This window comes from Salvia hispanica, chromosome 4, assembly GCF_023119035.1.
Source record: "Salvia hispanica cultivar TCC Black 2014 chromosome 4, UniMelb_Shisp_WGS_1.0, whole genome shotgun sequence".
NCBI classification, from domain to species: domain Eukaryota; kingdom Viridiplantae; phylum Streptophyta; class Magnoliopsida; order Lamiales; family Lamiaceae; genus Salvia; species Salvia hispanica.
The window spans coordinates 57,755,022-57,781,351 of record NC_062968.1 but is presented as its reverse complement, the minus strand read 5'-3'; the positions used below and the strand labels follow the sequence as shown (position 1 = coordinate 57,781,351).

At 37.4% G+C, this 26,330-nt stretch overlaps 4 protein-coding genes across 14 annotated transcripts; 1 reads left to right on the top strand and 3 right to left on the bottom strand.

Moving 5' to 3' along the window:
- The first annotated feature begins 2,294 nt into the window (after positions 1 to 2,294).
- LOC125185647 (zinc finger protein GAI-ASSOCIATED FACTOR 1-like) lies at positions 2,295 to 4,359 on the top strand. The gene is made up of 3 exons (XM_048082209.1): positions 2,295 to 2,640; positions 2,733 to 3,129; positions 3,204 to 4,359. Exons 1-3 carry the CDS (start codon positions 2,457 to 2,459, stop codon positions 4,114 to 4,116), a joined length of 1,494 nt encoding a protein of 497 aa, XP_047938166.1. The 5' UTR covers positions 2,295 to 2,456; the 3' UTR covers positions 4,117 to 4,359.
- A 188-nt stretch (positions 4,360 to 4,547) lies between these two features.
- Positions 4,548 to 9,006, bottom strand: LOC125185649 (metal tolerance protein 2). The gene is made up of 12 exons (XM_048082210.1): positions 8,416 to 9,006; positions 8,260 to 8,329; positions 7,402 to 7,499; positions 7,126 to 7,280; positions 6,810 to 6,925; positions 6,189 to 6,285; positions 5,964 to 6,048; positions 5,791 to 5,853; positions 5,582 to 5,687; positions 5,305 to 5,450; positions 5,102 to 5,193; positions 4,548 to 5,023 (listed from the first exon to the last, which is right to left on the bottom strand). Exons 1-12 carry the CDS (start codon positions 8,752 to 8,754, stop codon positions 4,906 to 4,908), a joined length of 1,485 nt encoding a protein of 494 aa, XP_047938167.1. The 5' UTR covers positions 8,755 to 9,006; the 3' UTR covers positions 4,548 to 4,905.
- A 105-nt stretch (positions 9,007 to 9,111) lies between these two features.
- LOC125185646 (homeobox protein LUMINIDEPENDENS) lies at positions 9,112 to 15,672 on the bottom strand. Its single transcript, XM_048082208.1, has 13 exons — positions 15,325 to 15,672; positions 15,212 to 15,239; positions 14,821 to 14,951; positions 14,077 to 14,531; positions 13,899 to 13,992; positions 13,709 to 13,802; positions 13,159 to 13,288; positions 13,024 to 13,075; positions 12,901 to 12,944; positions 12,731 to 12,813; positions 12,010 to 12,444; positions 10,487 to 10,986; positions 9,112 to 10,028 (listed from the first exon to the last, which is right to left on the bottom strand). Exons 1-13 carry the CDS (start codon positions 15,499 to 15,501, stop codon positions 9,327 to 9,329), a joined length of 2,925 nt encoding a protein of 974 aa, XP_047938165.1. The 5' UTR covers positions 15,502 to 15,672; the 3' UTR covers positions 9,112 to 9,326.
- Positions 15,673 to 16,195: 523 nt separating this feature from the next.
- Positions 16,196 to 24,888, bottom strand: LOC125219349 (cysteine-tryptophan domain-containing zinc finger protein 3-like). Of its 11 annotated transcripts, none has more exons than XM_048121303.1 (14): positions 24,316 to 24,888; positions 23,734 to 23,806; positions 23,520 to 23,641; positions 23,041 to 23,409; positions 21,613 to 22,940; positions 20,944 to 21,404; positions 19,106 to 20,823; positions 18,867 to 19,018; positions 18,422 to 18,582; positions 17,943 to 18,103; positions 17,133 to 17,769; positions 16,929 to 17,045; positions 16,752 to 16,842; positions 16,196 to 16,476 (listed from the first exon to the last, which is right to left on the bottom strand). In XM_048121303.1, the coding sequence occupies exons 1-11, from the start codon at positions 24,460 to 24,462 to the stop codon at positions 17,578 to 17,580; spliced, it is 4,884 nt and encodes a 1,627-aa protein (XP_047977260.1). In that variant the 5' UTR covers positions 24,463 to 24,888; the 3' UTR covers positions 16,196 to 16,476; positions 16,752 to 16,842; positions 16,929 to 17,045; positions 17,133 to 17,577. The 11 variants fall into 11 exon arrangements, with proteins under 11 accessions (XP_047977260.1, XP_047977263.1, XP_047977259.1 ...); XM_048121306.1 differs by having other exon boundaries at positions 16,944 to 17,045; XM_048121302.1 differs by having other exon boundaries at positions 16,752 to 17,045; positions 17,133 to 17,363; positions 17,571 to 17,769.
- Positions 24,889 to 26,330: the final 1,442 nt, after the last annotated feature.

The window sequence follows — 26,330 nt, the reverse complement described above, 5'->3', positions numbered from 1 at the left end:
AAATGTACATAAAATATCATACATGCGAGCGATTGATTTCAATCCGATTATTAAAACCTTGGTTTTGGAGGGAACTTAATCGACTATAATGTACAATCCGATGAAGCGACCCATGTAAAATTTAAGATCACGAAATTTGAGTGAAGGAGACAATATATTGAGCAATGATTCAAGCTAATTAGTTGCTTTTATATATGTCGAATTTAATTAAAAAAATATTACAACCTTTTCGCAACCATCTATTTACAAGTCAAAAAGTCTTAAGATTATGTGAAGGAAAGTAGCATACCATATACCCCTCATACGCAACTTGGAAACTTTATTTTATTGTATTACTTTTATATAATCTATTATAGTAGTATATGGAGTATTACTTATTAGTTTGTTTCATAAAGAAAATATATTTAATAAAAATTCAAGGATGTTATACTTATATGATATATCCTATCCTTATTATTTATAGGAGTGTTTAATTAGTGAAATGATGAGTTTTGATTAAATGGTTATAGTTAATATAATATGTGGGTATGATGAATGGATGTTCTCACTCTCATATATTAATGTATAAGTTGAAATATGTAAATTAAGTAGAAATGAAAACAAAAATATGTAGACTACTTTTTCAAGGTGGGCTCAAAGAGTTGCTATCAATTGAATATAAATAATAGGGCTGATCTGTCTCCTTTTTTGTTTCTTAGTATGTGGAGCCTTTTTTAAAAATTTTATATCTTCCAAATAATTACTCACTGATGTATAAATAATTAAATGTATAATTGACCAAGTTCCTTCACTATGCAAATCTGCAACGGAATCTAAATGGCTCTTTCACTCATTTATTAATAAATATTTCTGATCAAATTAATGTCTAAATCAAGGAAAGTAAATTAATCGAAAATCCCCACGTCGTATTCATCGGTTAAAGTTATACAATGGGAATAGTTAGAGGAATATAGAGCTCTAATCTGACTTATTTTGTTGGTCTTACACAATAAGCGCGTATTTTTTACATAAATTGTCCAGTAATCCTGCTTATTTTAATTATTTTTGTTGGATTATGGGTGTCATTATATTTGTGTGCTGCCAATGATGTTCATTAATTGTATCGAATTCCATCGATGAATCCCACGTAGAATTTTTGTTTTTGATTAGGAATCAAGAATTGTTAAATATGCTTGAAATTCTACTTCCTGTCTTGTTGTTGTTTTTTATTTTTAAGTAGCCGGACTGCTTGTTTGTAATCTAATAGGGTTAAGTGGAAATACATATGCAAATCCAGACTTTTGTTTGATTGAATTTGCTTGAGTTAGAGTACTACTATATATTATAAAGCACATAGTTATAAATGGATTGAATTGACTTTAATTTAATTTAGCATCTTCCTTTGTAGGTCATAAATCATTAACTTTTCCATACGGCTTTTAGAATATTACAGTGACACGAATATAAAATGTTTTTTTTTTAAATCGGTGAAATATTTTGTTAGTTAAATGTTGTGAGATTAATATATTCCTGTTCCTAATATTTAATCTTGATTATAGAAAAAAAAATATCATTATTTAAACAATAGCAACTCATGAATTTGGTTTTATGACTTTATCAATTCCCGAAACCAAATAAAAACAGTAGTAGCTTCAACGGCACATATTTCGGCCGGTAATTGGCTACAAAAATTATTATACTAATTGGGATTTGGGAATATTATGCAGATGCTCTCTGTTGGACATTATATACATTTTTAAATTTTAATCTATAATATACATGCATGCATGGATGAATATATATAATACTCGTATTGAAGATAAAGCTAGATATCTGCAAAAGAGCAATATTTAATATCAAATCAAAGCAACTAAAAAATATCAAAACAAGTATAATGAAATAACCTAAGTGCAATAACTCATTATTTGTAAACTAAATTAAATGCACAACGCTACGACCAATATATATGTATTTAATAATTTAAAGAAATAAGAGTGCAAATGTCAATTTTTGTATAAATAAAGAGACCTATATAAATTTTACGTATAAGGCAATTAATTCTCATTTTTCATGATAAAATTAATGTATCCTGTATTATGTGAATTGAGTTTTGTATGCAACAACTCACAATTACATGAACAGAAACAGTGACAAGCACTTAACTTTTTATGCCACTTCATCATATATACACAATATTCCTTTAACTTGCAAATTAGCATGAAGCATATTTAGGAGGAATTTGTGTGTCAACTGTCTCTTATATATATATATAAAGCAAATAAGCCAAAGGAGATGAAATTAGTAATTCACATTGTTGGCAACAACATCTCCCTAGCTCCTCCACCCCAGCTGCCCCTTTGTCCTCCTCCACCTAAACTCATTCCCATCTCCTCCAAATATACAAACAAACAAACAAACTCAAGATTTCACTCCACCAAATAATTCATAAATTTATCTAATTTCTCCATAAAACAAATATGTCAAACATCACAGGTGGTGATGAAGGGAGCTTCTCTTCTGGAGAAGTCCAACAGCAGCCAGAGAAGCACTCCAACCCCGCTGCCACCTCCACCAACAGCAATGGCTCCTCCGCCTCTCAGCCGCCGCAGAAACAGCCCCAGCCTTCAGCTAAGAAGAAGAGAAATCTTCCAGGAACTCCAGGTATGTATACTCGATACATATGTATATATACTTATGAATATTTCAACAATACAGTTAAAGTTGTTTATAAATTATAATTGGAACGAATTAAGATCCAACGGCGGAAGTGGTGGCGCTGTCCCCAACGACGCTGATGGCGACGAACCGGTTCGTGTGTGAAATCTGCAACAAAGGGTTTCAACGAGACCAGAACCTGCAGCTGCACAGAAGAGGCCACAATCTGCCGTGGAAGCTGAGGCAGAGAACCACCACCGAGGTCAAGAAACGGGTCTACATCTGCCCCGAGCCCACCTGCGTCCACCACAACCCCGCCCGCGCCCTCGGCGACCTCACCGGCATCAAGAAGCACTACAGCCGCAAGCATGGCGAGAAGAAATGGAAATGTGACAAATGCTCCAAGAAATACGCTGTTCAGTCCGATTGGAAGGCCCATCACAAGACTTGTGGCACTCGCGAGTATAAGTGCGATTGTGGAACTATTTTCTCAAGGTATTTTCTTCTTCTTCTTTCTTCTTTCTTCAGTCATCATTTATCATCATAAGCCTCCTTGATGATGTGTGCAGGAGAGATAGCTTCATCACTCATAGAGCTTTTTGTGATGCACTGGCTGAGGAAAACAGCAAGGTGAATCAAGGCTTGTTGGGCCCAAATTTATCGGCCCAACTTCCTGATCTAATGTCCACCATGCCCATAACCTCCAACACAAACACATCAATGGGATTCAACAACCCATTAAAATCACTCCCCCAAGATCTCCTCCCAATCCCCTTCAAGCCCATGAACATGCCCGCCGGCGCTACCATGTTCTCCTCGGCTTCCGGCAACCTATTCGGCAGCCCGCGAAGCATGCCCTCGTCGTCATCGGGGCTCCAGCTCAGCTCAAACTCCAACCAAGCAGGCTACAGCTACCACCAAGACAGCAGCAAGCATTTGGGCCAAATCTTTGGATCGGCCCAAATGTCGGCCACCGCCTTGCTGCAAAAGGCGGCCCAAATGGGAGCAACGGCTACCAACTCCCCTATGATGCAGAAGAACTTCGTCAGCACCATGGCAGGCCCAGACCACGTGTCGAACCGGCCCGGCCCGGCTGTGCATGGGTACGAGAGCTTCCATAACGAGCCATTCAGCAGCGGGTTCTCGACCCAGATGATGCACAAGGGCCCGCCAGAGCTCTTCGAGGGAGGGGGCGATATGGTTATGTACGGAGGGATGCTGATGGATCAGAATATTCCGGCGCCCGGATTCTTGAAAAACATGGTGGAAGGGAGTGGTGATGGGAGAATGGGCGGCGGAGACGACATGACGACGGTGGATTTCTTGGGGGTGGGAGGATCAAGAGGGCAGAATTTGGAGATGAATCAGCAGAGAATGCAAGTGATGCAGAATAATAACAATAATAATTTCCATCATCATCAGCATCAGCAGCAGCAGCATGAAGAATCTGATATGGAAAAGCCACTCTACAACACATTCTGAAATAAGTAGCTAATTCATATTCAAGAATTTGAGATATTGTTGATTCAACTTAAACTTTTACTCATGCTGGCTCCAATCTACATGGATATTGTTTTTTGTTATAGTAAAAAAAGAGAGATCCCAACTTAAAATCAATACAGTAGTGAGATCTACTGTATATTAGATGTATTTTATGCTATTTTACGAAGTCTAGTTCATAAGTTTTACTCACTTTTTTTTATAACAAATCCGTTTTTACTGGGATTTCTTTTTACAAATGATATAGATTTCTTATAGTGATGGTAATTTTTTATACTCCTATTATGTTATTTAGACTTTTTAACATCTATAATAACCTTATTATTCATGTGAAAATTTGAAGGGAAAAACAATAGAGAGAAGAACAGAACAAAGAAAAGAAAAATAAGGAAGAAAGTTGATAGCTCATAAACTTCGTTGTTGCTCCTCAATTAAAAATTGTGGATCAAGGATGATATTTTATCAAGTATTACCGATGGCTCATATACTCGAATTATTCAACGTTGGTAGTTGAAGCATGCTAAATCAAAAAAATTTTACAGAGGGCGAAAATAAGTGGAAATTGCAGTAATTGTTTCTACTTAGGCTAAAAAGCTGGCCTGCAAAAGGTATTGGGGAGACGATTGTTACAATGGCCTTCCTTTAACTGCCCAATACTGTTATTTCTTTTTATAAATGCAAAAGAAGCACAGATTAGCATTATTTAGCAGAGAGCCTCAATCTTTCTTACTAGTTGAAAATCACCACGAACGTGCTGCGCAATGCCTTAGTTCATTGTTGGATGTCGGGCATTGGGCGGCCAAGTTGCAGCTGAATGGAGACGTGTGCGATGCTTGTCACAGCCTCCAAGATCTTCTTCTCAGCCTCTTTTGCAACCTCCATGGCCTCCCTAGTTTGGCACCCCCCAGTATGAGTAGAATGCCAGAGAGCTAGGAACAAGATCTTTTCAAGATTGTTGTGGCATTACCTGATTGATGTGTCCGGTGGCATGGAAACCTCGATTTGGAGAAGGATCTGGCCTTGCAACGAATGGCGTGTGATGCGTTCGATACTCATTTTCTGAAACAAATTTCCAATACCTCTACCTCACTTGTAGTACCATATGATGTTGTATAAACAAAACACAAAGGGAGATGAGCGAGTGGATGATTAGAAACAGAAAACTCATACCTCAGAGGAGGTGGATGATATAATCGCCGAAACAGTGTCCACCACGTCTGTTGGCTCTAGTGAAGCGGTGTTGCAATGATGATTTGAGCTTTTACAGCTTCTTTGGTGGTTAATACCACTCTCCGTAATATGTGAAGTTCCTGGCTCTACAGGAAAATTCAAAAAACTCTTGATCAAATCAAGAATATAGTCAATTTGAATCCTTAACTTTCACATAGCACAACTCTAATATAAAAGGCCAACAGAATCTTCCTATTTTGATGAGCAACTTATTTACCTATATGTATAAAGACTTCTGCAACTTCTGGGTGGGATTTCTGAAGATGACTGCGAACATTTTCACCAACATCATGTGCAGCACTAACGCTAGAAAAAGGGTCAACCTACACCAAGTATTTACTCATACCGGCTCTCTAAACATGTAACCATAATATGGAACTTGTAATATTATTTAGTGTGCTTCAAAACTGAGGCGATAGAACAAACCTCAACATCCACATCAAGGTACAGATTTGATCCAGCTCGCCTTCCTCTGAGGTGATTATAGCCCTAAAGTTTGAAACCATGCATAGCAGTTAAAAAGCTAAAATAAAGGAACAAGCCTGAAATGAATGTTTATAAAAAGGAATTAGTTCTGCAGGAATTTGAAAATTTCCTACCTTGACTCCCTCAACCCCAAGTATTGTTCGTTTATAAGGTTCAAGCTGTTGTGATGGAATAGCAGCATCCACCAATTCCAAAATACTGAATCATCCACACAGAACAAGGTCATGTCAAAACTCTCAGCATCTAAAATGATCATTCTTTTTCTCAAACTAAAGCATCGATTTCTCAATGCAGAAAATGTAAAGGAAGCAGATATATATTGACGCTTGACACTCTACCTTTGGTAACCGCTTTCAAGTCCTGCTTTAAAAATCATCCCAGAAACGAGAAGTCCAGCAAGAGGATCAAGAAACCTCACCCCAAGGATAGATCCACCTAATATTGCAAGTCAGAAATAAATATCACAAAAAATTGTTAATGACAAATCAAACAAAGGATGTTGCATGCAACCAAAAGTATATATTGAGTTATTGATAAATTCAAGAGCAATTTTTAACAAGCGTTATGCAAACCAAGCCTTAAAAGTAAAAGAAACAGATGATCTTGGACCTATGTAGCTCAGGTTTAGGTCATCAGAGAAAATCTAATATCCCAGACTTAAATATTAAGAACATATAACTGGCTAAAAATTTCCTAAATTCCTCATATGCATACTTTGGAATTCATTCTTTTACTCTTAAAGACAATGGACAGATATTTCAATTTGACTGCAAAACAAACTGGTAATTATTATGATATTCATGCACATTTAAGCCAGATAGATTGCAAAATATTCTTTCCACCAAAAATAGTATGCAGGCTCGAAACAATCAAGCCCTTTGAAAGTGAATTAGGGCAAAACACTGTTAAATTTAAATGACCGAATAAAAAAGTAAATAAATATGAAGTAAAATATTTACCAACCCCAATGAGGGCAACTACTGATGAGATAGCATCTGCACGATGATGCCAAGCATTAGCTTTCATGAGTCCACTGCCACTCTTCTCGCCTGCTTTCTTAGTAACCCAATATAGCCTTTCCAAAGTAAAAAAAAAAGGTGCATATTAGCCAATACAACAATTAGAGGTAGATCGATATCTGTAGAATCAAATCGACAACAGAAATATCAACTACGAAACAGAACATAAAGAAAACACCCTCAAAAGATACTATCCAGTCAACGTAAATAAAGGCAACGGATCTTATAGATAATAAAGAGATAAATGGCTTTATACCCTTCTTTTACACCTATGGAGACTACAGTCATATTTAAGGCCAGAATCGGGTGCTCCATGTCCATTCCGTGGTGATGTCCACCGAGCAGGTGACCATGGGCATGGTTATGAGCCAAGGAGTGGTTAACCACCTCGGGAGCAGCCGACCAGACACTCTACACAAATAAAAAAAATGGAATTGGGATGTTTAACATTGTAAACTGCAGATCTTCAGCTTTAAATAAGTCAGATGCAGCACACACAGTGACTTTCATCAGAAAAAATATAGAAATGTACCGCCAGAACATCTATAGCATGCCAAGCAATGCCTCCAGCAGTTAGCAAGAGCACACTTGAAATTCCAAGGGCTCCTAATGTCTCAAACTTTCCATGCCCTGAACAATGGCAATTACAATTAATTGTCAAATGTGGTGAGTAGAATATTTCAAAATGAAATCTATCAAGAGTGTTTAAGAATATCTCATAAGTCATAATACAATGTGGACATGACGATCCGTCCAATATTCAATTGCATTGTGCGCAAGATGGAGACAAATAGACAATATAAAGCGTAGCTGAACACAGCAAAATTCAGTAATTCACTAATCCAACAACCTTCAAATACAGCTTTATACAAACATTCACATTTAGCTATCGCCTAGTAAAATAGTTTGATCAAAATTTTCAAGGGTAGAAAAAGGGCCAACGAGTTTTAGATTCTATGTTTTTGACAGAGAAAGGGCATACGAACTATTTCCTTTGTAAAACAGACAAATCAGCGACTAAGGCAACTAGGTACAGCTCTCATTTATAAATTTCTGTTTCATCGTTCCTGATGGATGAGGCCTGAACAATCAAAGATGAAAACATCCAAACTAATGAAACATTACATCATTCTCAAGTCAGATGGCATCTCACATTACACCTATTTAACACTCAATGTCTAACAATACTGAACTGTCCACATTATCTATTTAACACTGAATGCCTTAGCTGAATCAGTAAAACTTCAGCAAAGAGGAATGTCACAAAAGCGTCTCCATATGAAATTATGGTGATACAGATAGTAAAAGCTACTACAAAAGAAGGTGGAAAGCATGAATTTAGAAGCAAATTGAATGAACAGAGACTGCTTAAATACAGATCAAATGTGACCATATGGATGTTCTTTATCCTTGGGCGCCCTTCCAGCTCTAAATGAAAACAATGCCACCCCACTCAATACCTAAACCATCACACCACACAGCTAAAATTATTAAGTAAAGAAAAGATGTCACTGCATAAAGAAACAAAAAAACGCCCAAATCATACCACATCAGAAACCGAATGAGCTGCATCAGCAATAATGGCGGTGCTGCCGGACACATAGCCCGTGAAGGCTTTTCCGAGTGCTAATCCGACGTCCGCGGCGAGGCCTAGCCGAAATATCCTCTCGCCCTCTTTTCCAGAATGAGAATCGCCGTGATCGTGGTGCGAGTGGCCGCCATGCCATCGCCGGAAGATCTTGATATTTCGATTTTCGGAATAAAAGGATGGCCGATCGTGAAATTCACCAACGCAAGAGCTTCTCAAAATCTCCGAGTTGCAAAGCTGCGATTTGATTGATTTCGTAGCAGGATGGTGGAGAACTTTCCACAATCGAAACCCCATTTCCTCTAATGTCAACACAAATTGAAGCTCATGCTCTCTCTATGCACGACTCGACGAATCTTATTTCCTTTTCTTTTTCTTTTTCTTTTTCTTAACTAACTCATTCAATAAATTAAATTTCTAAACACCGTCTTTTATCTTGATTTTGTCTATTGAATTTTTTTTTTTGAAGTAGTAATAATGTATTTTCGGAGATAATCACCTACGGCAAATCCCAATCCATCTCCTAATTGTACATGCGAATTAAGATGTCTACTAATTGTAATTGTATATCTTAATCAAACATCCAAAAGTTCAAACAGTTTGTTTTTGAACATATATACGTTATTAATTGAACGCATACAAGACAGCGAAAAATCGGATAATTTCTGGAGCTTGATAGAAGCATCCCTTCATTCACAATAAACCATTTTGTTAGAAAGAATTGAGAAATTCAATCGCAATAATGTCCATTTATCATCCCCACCACACGCCTAAATATTTCAGCAACAAAATTGCTCTAATTCTACATCCGTACAGATTGCACTTCACCCCGTCCTGCGTCTCTCACTTAGAAACCAATCCGATCGCTGCTATCTTCTCCGGTCTTGCCACCTTTTACTTCCAGCATCTTGATAGCCGGAATGCTGAACGAAATCTTGCTGTGTCGTCTTTCCATGCCTGTACCCATTCCTCGAGCTCAAGCTCGGCTCATTATGGCGTTGGCCTGGTACATACTCGTGGCGCCTGGAGGGGCTGTTGTCCGGGCTCCATGACTCGTATTCACGCCTACTTCTACCACCCCAGGTACCTGAGGATGACGATGGAGGCCCTCCCGAATAGCCATGGTGGTAATTCGCACTAGGATTACTTTGATACTGATAATTCGACTCAAAACCCTGTCTTGCTCTCAAAGTATTTGGTGGCGTGGCCGACCGAGACAGGCCTGAGGCTTCGCCCCAGATAGCCGAGGATGGACCCCGATTCGGGATAGCCATTTCTGAGGTATAATGTTGTGCGTTTGATGAATTATGACTATTTAGGTGGTGCATTTGTGGATTAGTGTGTGGCTGCCACTGTTCAGGCAATTGAACTGAGGCAAGCTGAGGCGCCACCTTGTGGGAATACTGTTGGAGTGATGCTGAACGCTGAGGAGTCAAAACCGTGGTGGCCGGAATCGCTGAAACCATACCTTGCTGCCGGGCTTGAGAAACCCCGTATGTGTTCCCATTGGCCAAGCCCTGCTGCTGCTGCCGAGAAAATGGATTTCTTGAGAAATCGGGCTTCGCTCCATTCTGCATCAAGAATAAAATTTTCCATCAACAAGGTATTCAGCAGAATCATCAAAAAAGTGGAGTAAAATATTTAAGCAAAGTATTATACAACAGTTGCAGGATGGGTATCTGGACGTCAACGAAAACTGATATTTCCCATCCTTCCCAATTTTTCAATAACGAACATGCCTTTTTAGTTATTTATTAATTTATTTTTTTATATTTGCCCTTTCCAGAAATGAGTTTGCCTGATCTTTTGTTTGTAAAAAATGATTTCATTGGATTCCTGAGTGTAATAGTTGAATTTTGCGAGACATTTGAGTACTTCTCTTCCCAATTCTCATTCAACTAACCAGACCCCAAAGAATTATAAACCATGCAAATTTTGTTAAGAGGGAACAGAAACGGACACTGAACATTACTACGCAAAAACTGGAAAAATTTCCAAGTTGAGTACAGAATTTGCTAAGATTACGCACCGGAACAGGGTCGCTTGAAGGTGTTGGAGATGGCAGGGAAACTTCAACCGTATTGTTGCCTAAATTACCCAACGAATTCACCCCGTTGGCTTTGATTCTATCAAGCAGTTTGACGGTCTCTTCACTAGATAGATTACCAGCTTGCCCAGAAGTCAAGGCAAAAACCAATTCTGGGTTTTTCAATAATTCTGCTAGTAGCTCAAAATCAGGCTCGTTTATACTCTCAGACGATGCTGGAGCAACAATTTTGCTGCTATTGTGTGGAGGATTGGCTGGTGATTCTAGGGGTTCAACATCGGGCAGTTGCTCGATAGGGATTTCAGGGGTTAATGAATCATCACAGTCCATTTCACGGTCCCAAGGTTCTCTAGGGTTGGATGGAATTTCCTGTATTATCCTATAAAATACTTCTCTCTCGCGTCTATTTCTGTTATTTTGGACTTCAACTTCTTTGCTATTAGCACCTTCGCCAACACTCCATGTCTCGTCGATTTTCAATTCTGCACGAAACAAACAAAGTTTCTGGAATAAATAAAGAACAACAAAATCGGTAGCCTAACTAGAAATATCACCTAGAACTATGAATGTTTGATTAAGATCTACAAAATCAAATTCAGCAACTATGAATGTTTGATTAGAAGAGTTACACTTGAAGGCTTAGAAAAGAATACAAACAAGAAACTAGTCTTGTATTCTCATTACAAACTCCCGAGTAATTAATGGGATATTTGTGAGAAACATCTTAAGGTAACAGCAAAATCCAAACAGATGTTTGATACTGCCATCTCTCACTCACGTACCACTACTAAATGCAGTTTTCAGATTTCAGAAGATGAACTTAAGTCGCAAGCTCTTAAAAATCTATTTGTTACATTTGAATTTAGAGCAAGAAGATTATACTTTGTGGAGACGTTAATTTGCATTTTGTTACATATTGGTGTCTGATGTATCATCTCATTAATCAATCTTAAAAAAATTAGACCACTTGCACTTTATTGAGCTTCCACAACTTGGAAGAGAGAATCATTCGGTATAATGAAGACAGCTGATCATTGTATGATTCGCTCCGGAATGGTCAGAAATTAAATTAAGATAATATGTATGCCATTTAGTCCTTAATGTTACCTGTAGAGTATAGTCCTGATGAAAATTATGATAGAAAGATGATGATATCAGATAACAATAAGAAAACATGAAATTAAATGCCAATATCTGTATTGTTTGTACGACTGATTTCTGCAAAGCTTAGAAAACAGCAGAGCCACACAAGCATCATATTTAGGAATGATCAGATTAAACGCCCTGATGTTTGGAATCCCAAAATAATCTCCTCAGGTTTTAATTTTTCTTGGAATTAAGTTTACAAAACAATAGTAATAAGCATGCAGTATACACTTAGTTAATTATTTGTGTAATTATTTGTTCATTTGAAGGGAGGAATTAGCTTATCTTGTAATCTGTTGTAAACTGCATTACAAAGTAACATTAAAGATCAATAAGGAACAGGAACCCAGCAAATGTACCTGGAGGCATCTTCCATTGGATCTGAATTCTCTTGCACTTTTTCCATTGAGGCTCCTCCAATTTCAAAGAAGTTTCACATGGATTAGAAAGTTTAGATAAAGAATCGTCAACAGTTGTCTGCTCCTCAAGTTCTATCTGAACATTAGCTTTGGAAACTAATGTCACTACACTGGCATTTGGACTAGCTGTAGTCAACTTATTCTCACTTTCAGACTTTCGTTTCTCACTTTCTGACTTAATTTTTTCATCAGGTGTAATTGTCTTTCCATATTTATTCTGCATAAAATGAGCACGCATCTTTGCTTTTTGGATATCATCGGCCGAGAGTGGGCGGCTCTGAGTAACACCAATTGATCTTGTGACCTGGGGACTCCTTACAGCCACCCTTTGACCTGGATGCTCTACCAACTGGACTTTACGACGCTCTCGTGTTTCTATCGACTGTTAAGGAAAACAATGTGTAGAAAACATGAAGAGGAAAGAATGGTATCTTGAACGTGCATTGGAGCTCTTTTGACCTCTCATATATTTATTATCACTCAGATTATTGGCATAAAATACAAAATCTATAAAGCAACTATCAACTTTGACAGAAAACTAGAGCAAATCTGCAATCCATCACAACAAATCTATTTCTCATGATCTTATCTAACAGCCCATAATCTGTTCCAAACAAAAAACATGTAGCATTTATGATTAAATGAACACAATGAAGGATACGGGGCGGGAAAACACCTCTCCTTTTATTGGAGTCATCTGCTGATGCTGTAAGCATTTTTAGAGGCTGAGCAGTGTCCAGCTTCCTACACAAGAAAATCAAGGTTTAGAATGCAATACTAAAACAGAACCCTTGTTAATGTTGATGAGGAAAAAATGGTAAAGTGGGATACCTATGGGAATCAGTATTCTCACACATGAAACTCAAACCATCTTCCTGAAGTTTTACAATATACATTAGCACTTAGTTGGACATGCTGTGAATATATAAGTTGATAAAGTTAAAAAAGACTTACGGGATTTTCCCTTTTCAAGTCCCATGACTCATTACCCATAACTTCACTAATGCTGAAAATTAAAAGACAATAACACTCAATTAAAGTGAAAAGTCGAAAGAGTAGTTTTCACATGGGATAAAAGAATGTGCTTGCCTCTGCTTCAACAACATCTCATCCTGTAAATCACTTGCTGATTTCAGTCCATCGTTTTTCTTTGACGATAGGTTCTTTCCCAGCCTCTTGCTCCATTTCGATAACATAGACCGAGCCCTGTTTGAGATGTCTGATTTTCAAATCAGAAAATGAGCAAACTAGCAAGAGGATTTCAAGCAATAAAGTTCATGAATAGCAAGAACCATGAACACAACTATGTCATGTTATATTGATTTCATTTATAGCATGTAAAATACTTATTTGTCAATAACATGATAATCAGATAATGAGATTAAAAAAAATTGGTAAAATGAGAGGTAATCGGATTATGTTTAGTTGTTTGCAAGGAACAGCCTCAAGATCCATAGTCTAAATTTCAATCCAAATTGATATTTGAGTCTCTGAAAATATATTTGCTAGTAAACTAAAAACCAAATAATAAATTTCAGCATATTCCTTCAGAAAGCACGGATTATTCACTGAAAGCATTAACCACATTGATGGATGAACAAAAAAAAAATGAAGCAGTCACTGAAAGAACAGAACACACCTGCTGCTCTGTAAAACCGTAGCTTATTAACACTCTGCAATATAGCAGACATATGCCCAGGGAGAGCCTTGCTTACAGGCAAATAATCAAACAACTGAAAATGAAGAATTAGCCTACAGCTATTAGCTATATGAACTCCATTATAAAGTGAAATACAAGCATTGAGTAAAATATGTACATATTCCAGTACCTTGAGGATAACAAGCAAAACACTTGTCTGTTCTTCTGTAGCTGCTTCACTTAACCATGTTGCCAATATCATCAATCCACCTTCAGCCAAGAACCTGCAAACACACAAGCATCATAAAATGAAGGGAGGGAAACAATTGATTATGTCAATCATAAACACGAATAGAAAGGGAAGCTACCAATTCAGTACTGACGGATTTGTTATACGCAAAATCCAGCGTATCAATTTAACCTGACCAGAGAATGATTCTTCTTTCCTCATTAAGCCAAATATATTATCAATAAAATGCTTCTCTGAATCAACCAGGCCAGGTAAATCCTCATGCCTCTTTGAACTAGAAGGCCCTTCATCGATACTTGTTGGAACAACAGTGGCTAAAGGAATAGGTTCAGCAACTGTAGCTAAAGGAATGGGTTCAGCAACTGTAGCTAAAGGAATGGGTTCAGCAACTGTAGCTAAAGGAATGGGTTCAGCAACTGTAGCTAAAGGAATGGGTTCAGCAGGAATAACCAAATTCGCAGTGGTAGCAATCACATCATGCATCAAACCATAGGCAGATGTATTAGCTTTCTCTCTAGCCAATCTGACAAACTTTCTCACTCTAGTTCGTTGCCCAGCAAAGAAATCCCGAACCTACAAATGATAAATATTTGAACATCATTGAGTTAGATCCAGGTTTATAGCATCACCAGCAGCTATTTGTCTCCGTAAATTTCATAATGAATAGTAAACCAATAAATGTATAGAGAGCAAAATTTCTTTCAATGGTATCTTATCAACAATATACATGAGTCCTTTCATCAATGACAAAGCATGGTAGCATCTCATAATCATTAACCGAGACAAGAAGAAACAACTGTTGTCTAAGGCACCCGCTTCTTTTTACCAACCACTGGAAATGAAAAGGAATGAAGATTAAAACCTGAGTCGCAGTAACTCCAAACTGGGAACTTATCTCCCGAGTTTCCCTCTTACTAATCGCATCCTTCAAAGAGAACACGAGTTGCATGTACTTTACAGCCTTGGGATTCAGCAAATCCCTAGGTCTCTTTCCTGCAAAAACAAAATTACAGATAAATATAACAAAGGGTGAATTCTACAATCCACAAATACATTCAGATAAATATTGACATCACAACTGGAACACCACGCCTTTAACCCTCAAACAAAATACATACATAAATTCAAATTATACCAATAATCAAAAAGCAAGCAGAAGCCCAAAACAAACAAGAATTCGCAATGGGCATAATCACAGAGGAAATTAATTCCAATTACCGATACAGAAAGTAACAAAGAAATAAAAGACTCACCAATTTTAATGGACAAGGCACTAGCAGCCTGCATTGTAATTCCAAAAATTAAAACAATCAACTAACCAGCTAAAAAATGCAATAAACTGAGTAGAATATTAAACAAACAGTACCATCTCCTGAGAAAGGGGATTGACACCGGTGAGTTTGCATTGGGTGGCAACAATCTGTTGCAGCTTCTCGATCTGATTCTGGAAAAGATCCTTCTGCTCATCCAACAAGGCCTGGTACGAAGTCGGCGCAGGAGACGCTGCGACTTCCATCAGTTGAGTATCTTTCGATGACTCCATAGCCTAATCCCAATTCACCCAACCATTCTGAGCTAGCAACTGCTGAAATGAAGGGTGATTGTTTCCGATTGGGTAGGGTTACAGGAAATAGAGAAGAAATTGGAATTGGGTAAATGATTAGGGTTCCAATTCGAATTTGGGCGACCCTTGTTTATTATTACAGCGGAGATCTGTTTTACAAAGCATAGGAATTGGCGTGGAGTTTTAACTCTTCGTTCAGCTATTTTATTTATTAGTATATCCTATTTTTTTAATTTATCAATTTTATCTTAGTCTTTTCAATCCATATAATTAAATTGATGAAGTAAATTAAAAATATTTAGATAAAATTAATAAATTTAAATAATTCAATAAAGTTAATTGTACCTTGAAGTATAATTATTAAAAAGAAAGATAAATTTAATTTATTTTTCAAATTTAAATAATATTAATTCAACAAAAATGCCATGTTTAACCCATAACCCATGACTAAAATTATCAGAGGAGACTTAAAAAAACGTGTGACATGATATTGGAAATACTTTATCAGATTATCTCACTGTTCTTAAACACATGATCGTATTCTAAAGATCAGTAGTTGCCTAAAATCTCACATAAACTTTGTGTATATTAATATGAGGTTGAATTATAGTATAATTTATTGCTTAAAGAGTAACGTATTTATGATGGTATATTTTTTTCATAAAAAGAGGAATACCTAAGAATTAAAAAAATTGAATTACAAGTATAAATGGAATAAAATGTGCATTCTTTTCACTAAATCTAACCTAGTGGAGAAGAAATATTTTTTACAAGTAAATACAGTACATATCAAAGAATTCTCAGCAAATTGGATAAGCAAATTTCTGCTGCAGATAAAAATGTTCCCACACAGCTAAATGGGGCGCCAAACTTGCCACGAAATCTTCACAGGGACTCAAGACTCTCCTCCTGCATCCATCAGAAGCTTTGATCGCGTCTCACCTCACGTACCACCTGCACCAAGGATCGAATAATTACCAAAAAAAAGACAGTGTTCCTTTCAAAAGTAACACATCTCCGACTCCAGCAAAAAAATGATAATCTGCAACCTAAAAGAGATTAAGTTCCTGAACGATTTTGCATCAAACGTCAGGTGATTCGGGCCAAAACTGTGGGGGTCAAAAACGTGCATACAAGGAAATAATTGTTTTCTTCGACAATGAGAAAATGTACATTATGAGAACCACAGAGAGCAGATATCTCAGCAGTAAAAGAGACTGGTTGTGTACCTGTCAGCCGATGGCGATTTCACGGGTGTCCATGTCCAGAATGCCATCAAAATGAAGTGGCTCGTACGTTTTTCCAATGTAAGTATAGCAACTGGGATATTTCAGAAAAGTTAATAGCTATACAAGTATACACTATTAGGCCATCACTTCCAACTCATTCATCAGTGACATATATACAAATTGCCATATTACTCTTCCCAGCAGGTGCAGCTGATTCAGAAACTTATTGCACTTGACTAAATGAATACAAAAATAGATTCTGTGAGGGCACGAGCAGAAATTATATGATTGCACCTGAAATTATTGAAAGACAATATAAGAGTCAGATTAAGGGCCATGTATAAATCTAAAGGAGCGGCCAATGGTGAAGGGATAATTTACCTGAGGATGCAATCCCGATTCCCAATCAGAATTTGCTGGATCTGGGCAAACTCATCGGGGCCAATTTTGTTATTATCAAAAATGCATCGAGCTTGTATATGAAACACAGGGCCAGCACATTCAAGACAGCACACCATTGCAACTGTGGGGCATGCATCAACACTCCAACACCTTAAAATGGTCCGATAGCCTTTCGTCAACCAAGCTTATGGTCATTTCATCAGTGATACACTTTATCAAACATCATCAACCCAAGTTGAAAAAAAATAAAAAAATTGAGGCCTTTATTTCATCCATAAGCATGTGATTAAGAATCAGAAAGGCAATGCAAACTCAATATAACTGTACAGATTTACAAGGGTGACACGTTCTAGTTGAACTCTTGATGCATTGCATATTATTTGGTGAGTAAGGACCCAAAACTGGAATGTTAATTACAAGTTGTTTAACGGCTGATGGCTTCCATTGCAATTCGCACAAGCTGCAATAAACCCTCAACATCTTGGAAGTTGTAGTCAAGTGCATTTTTAAGTGAACGGATACCCTCTTTCTGGGTTTCTCCTAGACCTGACGAAGCAGCTGCAAAAGCAATTCTTGATTTTCTTGATGCTTCCATTGCAAAGGTAACATCCTGTGCCTAATGAAACCAACAGTGTAAAAATCAGACACCCGCACAGAATGATTATTGCTGTACCACTCAGAATTTCTAGGCAGCCTACTACAGCACATAGATCAATGAAAAATTCAAAGATTGGATCCCATGAAATATCTATTTGCTTCAAGAAGTGGAGTATCTAGTCATGTACTTACAAAGTTCAAAACACGCAGAAGACCACAACGATTACGTGAAGTAATCATATGGCTTCCAGAAACTTGAGGAGAGCCCGCAACTCTGGCTGAGACAGCCTTGTCTGCTGTCGCTTGGTGGTTCAAGTTGTCGACATCAGAGGCAGAGGAGGATGGAGATTCACCTGAATGGGGATGATTGAGAATACTTAAAATTAAAGTTGTTGAACATAATTGACATAAAATGTGTTACATTGAGTCATGATAAAGCAGTCAAAGGGCAGTTTACTTCATATGCTTCTAGTTTAGCTATCCTCTTTGAACAAAGGGAGGTAGCCCTATAAATTTCTGGTCCATAACTTTTTTTATGTGATGGCGCAACAGTTCATAGCCCAGTGTCCTACTCATAATATTTATCAATAACAGCAGGGGAACCAGCCACAGATGTTCTGATATGATTCTGATCTAAATAAATTATAACGAATGCTGAATCAAAAATTTACCAGGGGCAGCAATTTGAAGAGCACTTTGCAACTCGGCCCGATCCCTGCTTGTATTGCTATGAGATGAATAAATCACTCGCATGTAAGCAACCTCCATACATTTGTACGCCAAAGCAGCAGCACCCATGTCTTTTGACTTTTCATAGTCATGGGCACAAAACCTACAAAATTTAACTCTTCAACAAACAGAAATGGTGCCATGTCCATTTATGGATATAACACTATTAGATAAAGGAGAGAATACACATGCCATGGACCAACTAGTGTAAAATGTAAAATTATCCTTTGATTCTTCTTTGTTCGCGAAGGGCACAAAATATAACATACAGGGATTAAGTTGTAACAACTCATTCAAATTTTGGATTACCAAAGTAGAAGCATGAAAGCATATGAACAGAGCACAGGCAGAGCTAAGGCTGGTTATAGATGGAGATTAATGACTTACTCGCATAGTTTTGCAGTGCTACTATATATATGCAATGAGTGCATCAGTTCATTATGCTTAGTAGCTTCACTACTTCCAGATTCAAGCAAAGAGGCTCCATGGAGAAACTTGAGGGAAGCTTCAAAGTAGAGCCCAATACTGGTTCCAGAATTCTGCAAAAAAAAAAAAAAGAATTCAGTTGTGGAAAATTGAAGAAAGGATACATAAAAAGAATCCAGAACACCAATATATGCATCAACCTTAAGACGATCAGCCATGTGTTTGAGGTCCTTCGCCTCTTTTAAAATGGTATTAGCAGCATGACTGGAGGAATCCTTTCGAAGGGGACTTGGAGCGTCAACATCCCGAACTTTATGAGAATTTGGGGTTCGATGCCTCATAGGCTGACCATTTGAGTTCTCAGATTTCTTTCTCTGATTCAAGGCATTTTGTGCATCACTGTTATCGGATGCATCAGGAGCCAAACCTTTTAAACTATTTTCCTTCTGAGATCCAGAAACAGGAGCAGTCTCAGTCTGTATTCTTGCTAAGGGTGGAAGTGAGTGTGACTTCCCATTCCCAAGGAGTTCTGTCTGGTTGTTTTTCTTAGGTAATTTCTCATTTTCATGCTCTTGTGGGAGATCATGCTTCTTATCCTGGTTTCTGATAGTATCTTGTCCATCATGGCCAAGTTTCTTTTGACTTGGTGCTCTAGAGCTCCCACTTGACATTCCTCCTGTCGTATCTTTCTTGGAAACAAACTTCTCACCCCTTTTAGGAGTGCCAGATTTCTCATTAGACTTGTTTCTTTTGCTCTTTGACTTCTCCTCATGCAAATGCATGTGATCTGGAGCATCGTTTCTTGAATCAGAAGCCTTGATTTTAATCTTGTCTACGTCAGAACCAGAGGCATGAGCCTTGTCGTTCGAATGTGAAGACTTTCCAGATTTTTTCGAGTGAACTCCACTCTGAGATTGGTCGTTGTTTGTTCTTGTTTCAGCTTTGGATTGTTCAGAATAATGTTTTGTACTATGATTACTATGACATACCTGATCGTTGTGGATATCATCGACATGATCTTTCAGAGCAAGAGCTGCATCTATTTTATCCAATCCGGTTCGGTCATTCCCTCCATCATCACTGCCCGGAAACCTTCTCGGGTTGGCAGCTACAGACTCATGAAAAACAGTCCATCCATCGAGGCTTTTCCGAGCTGATGTGACCTTATCAACATTAGGAAATCTCAGAGGGGATGATGAGACTGATTCAACTGGGGAGCCTTTAAGTTCTTGGCCATTAGTTTTGGTTCTATGTGAGCCAGATACCTTGGAAGAGCTTGAATTGGCAGCAACTGAAGGATTTGCAGAAGCCATGTCACTTTTCAAATAATCTACTGCTTGAGTGCCGTTCACAAGCTGCCCATCATATTGGTCCTTAATACTTTTGCTTTTTCTGTCCGCTCCTACACTGGCTTTGCTTCCGCTCATAGCTTTTCCTCCAGACTTGGAAAGTCTAGCTTTCTTTTCTTTTCTGTGTTCACTTTCACTCGATTCTTCTCTAAATTCATCAGAGTGCAAGTAATGTTGTCCTGAATTGGAAACAGGCTCATTATGAGTCTTAGAACCATGATTTTCTTTTGTTATCCTCTTTCTAGGATCTTCATCATCATATTTTCCAGAACAGAGCAAACCATCAGCTGCAGGTGATGGAACATGCATTTCTACATTCATACTCGATACTATACTTTTCATGGATTCACCATTAAAATCGTGAGGGTTATTGTACTTGTCTGGATCATTACCAGATGTATTATTTGACAGACTCCACGAGCGATGACCTGCTTTTGTGGAAGCCCCGCCGCCATTGTCAGAATACCAATTTTCATCATCACAATGTAACTCCTCACTCTTAATTCTTTTAGAAGATCTAGAGCCCTCCATATCAGAGTCACGCTTGCTCTTTATCTTTACATTCGTACCTATGCAAGCCCATTCGAAGATAATAATTTAGAATGTTCAGGAAGAAAGCCCAAGGTCGAAGTAGATATGACTCACAAGTGCACTTGACCACAAAAAAGTACACAGAGTAATGATAATACCTTTATCGGAAGAGCTGACTTGTGATAATTTTTCTGCTTTAGCATCCCTGCACTTCTCTAATACCATACTTGCTTGCCGCATGTGCTGTCCAGATTCATCTACAGAAGGTGAGTTACTCGCGCTGTTCATTTTAATTACTTTTCCCAACATACCAAGATTCTTCTTCCGTGAGTTCGATGAGTTGGTGGAACCATCTATATCCGCTGAATTTGCAGCCACTGCAGACCCATGTTTCTTCTTCCAGCTATTTGGTGCAGTTGGGACAGCAACATCTTGGTGTTCTTGAGCCAGAGGCCTTGGCTCAGCTGAGTTCATCCCCGCCATAGCCATAAAGGAATTATTTGGCCGAATGTCTTGACCCTCGGAAGGAGGGACCGGAGCTGAAGCAACAGGATGGTAAAGAGCCCTTAAAGCATTAGTCGTCTCCTCCTCTGGGATGCTACAACGGTTCATCCCAGGCCTGTAAGAATTGGAAAAAGTGAGTTATCCACATTGAATAACTTCTAAGTTCGCCAACATAACAGCAATTGACCATCAAAGGCAGTATTGAAAACTTCGGATCAACTATAACACTGATAATAAGAGAAAACATTTCCAAAGCAGCAAGTCACGTGACAAAGATCCTAAAAGATTACATATTTTAAAGTGGCTGTAAAGTGACAACTTACAGCCAGGAAAGCATCCTGCAAAGCCATTTCTCAGGGAGATTTTTGGGATTAGTACCAAGTGGGAGTAGTCTCCATGTTTTACACTTATCACATAAAACCCAATCTTCTTGGACCAGAGGAATCGATCCACCTGGAGCTTCAGAACTCGGACCATTTTCAAGGGGAGGAGCTGGCCGGAAAACGGATTTAGCATTTTTTTCTAGTGTTTTTTCAGAATTTCTGACTGCATGTTTTTCTCGATACATGTTATGGTCTTTACTTAAATTTCTTTTTCCAGCAAGTTGAGAATCTTTTAACCTTCCTGAGGATGTCATTTCCCCAGAAACTGATTCATTGTATTCATTTTCGAATTCTACATCTCCAAAGAAGTCCTTATACCGGTCCCTTGGTTTCTCATGCTCCTTCTGGAGATCAGGTGTGCCATTTTTAGATATGAGACTATTATTAGTCTGAGAACTCTTGCAACTTTTAGGATCCAAAGAAGACTCAACCAATAACTCATCTTTTGCCATGTATGCACCTTCAGAGTCTTTATTCTGAGCTTCCTTCCGTTTCCTCTTCCCCCCAGTTGATGATTTCTCAAGAGATGATTCCAGGCCTTCCTCTTTAACTGACCCTCCTTTCTGAGTGACTAATTGTTTCAAGAGATCAGGCGGTTCGGCAGCAGTATGAGCTTTTGTTCCCTTAGAGGCATTAGACTCCGACTGGTCCAAGACAGGAAGCTTTTCTGCCTTATATACGTCCTCCTGAGGGCAAGCTGCAACAGTACCTATTAAATTTCCCTCTTCAGATTCAGAAGCCTTGACCAATGAGCCAGACCTCACACCCAATTTCTCAACTCGCCTAGCATCATGAGCAGGTGCCGAACCCTCCAAATGTTCCTTCTCAATAAACGGGGTTAAGGCTTCTTGCTTTATCCCATCTTTCACAGCAAAAGCTGCAGGGGACATACCCTTTGATGGATCGGAAACAATATGCTGAGAACTCGATAAAAGTGGAAGCTTCAAAGCATTACAGACGAGCTCCTCATACCCAAACGCATCACTATCATTTTCTTCCTTCTTCAGTGGAGAAACATTACTCTCCACAAAAGCATTATTTTTCAGATATGGTAATTCTGTGAAGCAATCATCAACCTTTTTCTGTTCAGTAACTTTATGGTTGCTCCTACTAGAAAGAGATCCATTCCATAATGGCCCAGACATTTTGCTTGTTTTGTCACCTGGTTTAGTTTCACTTATTCCCCTCAACTTCCTTTTTTCTGTAAGATGAATCAGATCCTCAGATAGAGGGGATAGAAGAAGTTCCTCAGAATAAGATGTCATAATCTGCTTGAGCACCAAAACAACAAGAAAAGCTTAAACATTTTTTTACAAAAGATAAATTAAACAAAAAGTTCCCGCAAATAAATATCAACAACAATATTACCTGAAGAATACTGGTTGGTGATGCCTCAGGCACACCCAAAAGTTTACCACATTGCCTTCCACTAGTTGTGGGACTGTCGTCCATTGAAGAGGATGGTGAAACTACAAGACCAAGTCCACTGTAGATTTCAGCATTCTTCTGTGCTGACAGGTTTTCAGAGCCAACTTTGATCCGGACCTTCAGTGTTCTCTGATCACTCGCAGATTTTTTATTTGTTCCACTTTTTAAGCTTGATTGTTTAGCATGTTTAGATTTTAAGTAGCCATTGCCTTGCAAGGAGGTTCCCACTGATAAAGGTTTTCCTGAAGCAGAAGGGGGCCTTATTGATGGAGAAGCACTTGATGAAGCTAAAGAATTCTGCCTTTGATCCTACATCAGAGAAAAATCAATAAATCAACTTAACATGATTTTAGGTTAAGGTATACTTTCTATTCTGCTTTTAACAGGACTTGGGGGATAGAAAAACATCAGTTGAATACCTCTGTGTGTGGCTTTCTTGGTGACTCATAGTTATGAGCCCCTGCTGGACTTTTTGTATGGGACCAAGATGGACTCCGCTGATATGTAGGTAAAAAAGAACCATAGCCACCAAATTTTGCCCCTATAAAGTATTTGATTAGTACATAAAACATTCTAAAATCACATCTACATGGCCCTACAGTTACATAACTGGTTGTACTTGTTCTAACTTACCCAAATTCTCAGCTGAAACACCTCCTTCAAAATCTTTCTGGAGGTGACCCAAAAATTTATGGACTTTTTCCTCCTATAAAAGGAACATGAAATGCGGAACATATCTATTAATTAACGAGAACAAGAATGAAAATCAAAATCAAGCTTCATATCACCTAATACTACAACCCCATCAGCTTGCAGTGATGGAAGGAAACTTAACATTTAACGTGTAGTCAATGTTGTCTATCTTAAAAGCCACTATCATCTAACCTAACTAAACAAAACTCCGGCTTAATTAATCAAAAAGAAAAGGCAATATCCTCTAGGATCACACATAAGCACATATGGAATACAGATGACCATCAGATATTGGTAACTAGCAGCTCAAGTTCAATACTCAGTAGCATCATTGATCCAATTATTCCATAAACCAAAACATAAATGACAGAGCTCATCGATGATCACAATACACGGGTCAACAATAACTACTACACCAAATCACCAACGCCTTACAATTTATAAACAAGATCCAAACAGCCATACTGCATACTCAAGAATTAACATAACATTACAAACTGAATATTAAGCAAAGATCCTTACAATGTAAGAGAGAGCAATATCAGGGTCAATGGTGGAATCTTCTCCCTCCTGATAACCAAGAGCCTCCCCTTCTTCTAGCTCAGTTTCTTCCATGTCTAATCCCAAACCCATCCGCTTTCTACCATCCCTACTGCCCACAGATAACATCTCACACAAATTGAAACCAAGGGAAACAGATATTACTAACAATAACAATCAAAACTCCCTTAAAAAAGTGAACTTTTTCCCCCCACCGTTTACTTTTCCGCCAAAAAATTTGAAGGCATATACACAATACGAGCCCCCAGAAAAACCCTTGAATGTTTTTCCCTGATCATACTTACAACTCCGATTTCCTCACCTAACAAAGAAATAGAAAAAAGCTTATTTTGCTCGGCAATACACCAATCTACACTCGGAGATGAAAAAATCGGCAAATTGTCAATTTATCTTGAATCCGAGAGCTTGCTTGATTCACGTAACGTGGAAATTAGATCGTGTTATGCGATCTCTGAAGCTCAAAATGTTGAGCAGGAACAAAAAAGTAGAGAGAGAAAAACGTTTAGAGAGAGAAAGGACTCTGGTTTCAGCAAGTAAAAATAAAATTGGAAAAATAAAAGCTTTTAGAAAAACACGAATGTTCTAAATTCTTTTATTTTATAGTTTTGGGAAAATAACCACTATTATTAGTACTATTTACTTCTATAAGTTTAAATACAACGAATTTCTGTTTTGACTTGTGCTACTGTTTTATTTCCTTTTGAGATTATAAATACGAAACTACTTTAGTATGTGTTAAACTTAAACTACTTTGGTTTGTCATTCATAATTCATTCAAATAGAGTTCGTATAAGGTTTTTTAGATGAGTAAAGGTTAAATGTGGTCCCTAACATATGGTCATTTTATTAATTTGATCCTTAATATTATCATTTTGATTATTTGGTCCCTCACAAATAAACTCGGACCCAAATCGATCCTAACTTCACAGAACCATCAAAAAATAGCTGGTGATTGCAATTTGACTATATTAAATTACTAATGGTAATTAATTATATCTAATTATAATTCTTAATTCCTATTAAATTACAAATTATTTATTTATTTTGCAACTGATACTATCTTTTTTTTCAATTTTGCTAATAGGAAAAGAATTCTGTTATCATGAATATTATAAAACTATTTAAAACGTGTTTGAAATTTCAACTTATATGAGTATTACTACTAATTTAAAATTTCAACTTATATTAGTATTATTAAGTACTCCAATAGTATAAATTGACTGATGTATATATGTTAATTAATCTTGCACACAATCAACCATTATTATAAGTAGGTTTGGTGTCATGGTATTTATCGGTCAAATATATACATGACTTGCCATACTTTGCGTGGGCCAGCGTACCAAATCCTGTATACGCAGATTTTGCAGGTCTAATATAATTTGACTAAATTCATACTAATCACATTTATCAAAATTTCCCTTCAAAATAAGCATTTTTGCATGCAAGTTTAATTATCCATTCTTAAATAAGGTTAGATATATTTTCGTCAAGAATTTGAAATCAAATACTCTATCCGATTCTGGTCCCCATTAAATATTTCATAGCATTATTTTATTTGAACAATCCCCAATAAATATTGTAGGTATCTTATTTCAATTTTAGTAATTTTAGTAGGGGGACCTCATATTTCTCTAATTTATTATAATCACGGTTATTATAAAATTAATACTCCATTTAAAAGCGAGGTCCACATTCCACAACTTTTTCATTTACCTTCCTTCACAGAGTCAAATAATTTATTAAAATCCGCACCGATCAAATATGATACATTTAATAAGGACCAGAAGAAATAGTGTATTTAAAATATTAGATTTTTATAGTGTATTTAAAATATTAGATTTTTATATAGTAATATTTTATATATGTGGTTGCCAAAAATATTAAAAAGTCACAAAATAGTAGGCTCTAGTATTATAATCTCAATATTACTTATATAGTATATTTTAAAATTAATAATCATTGACACGCTATAC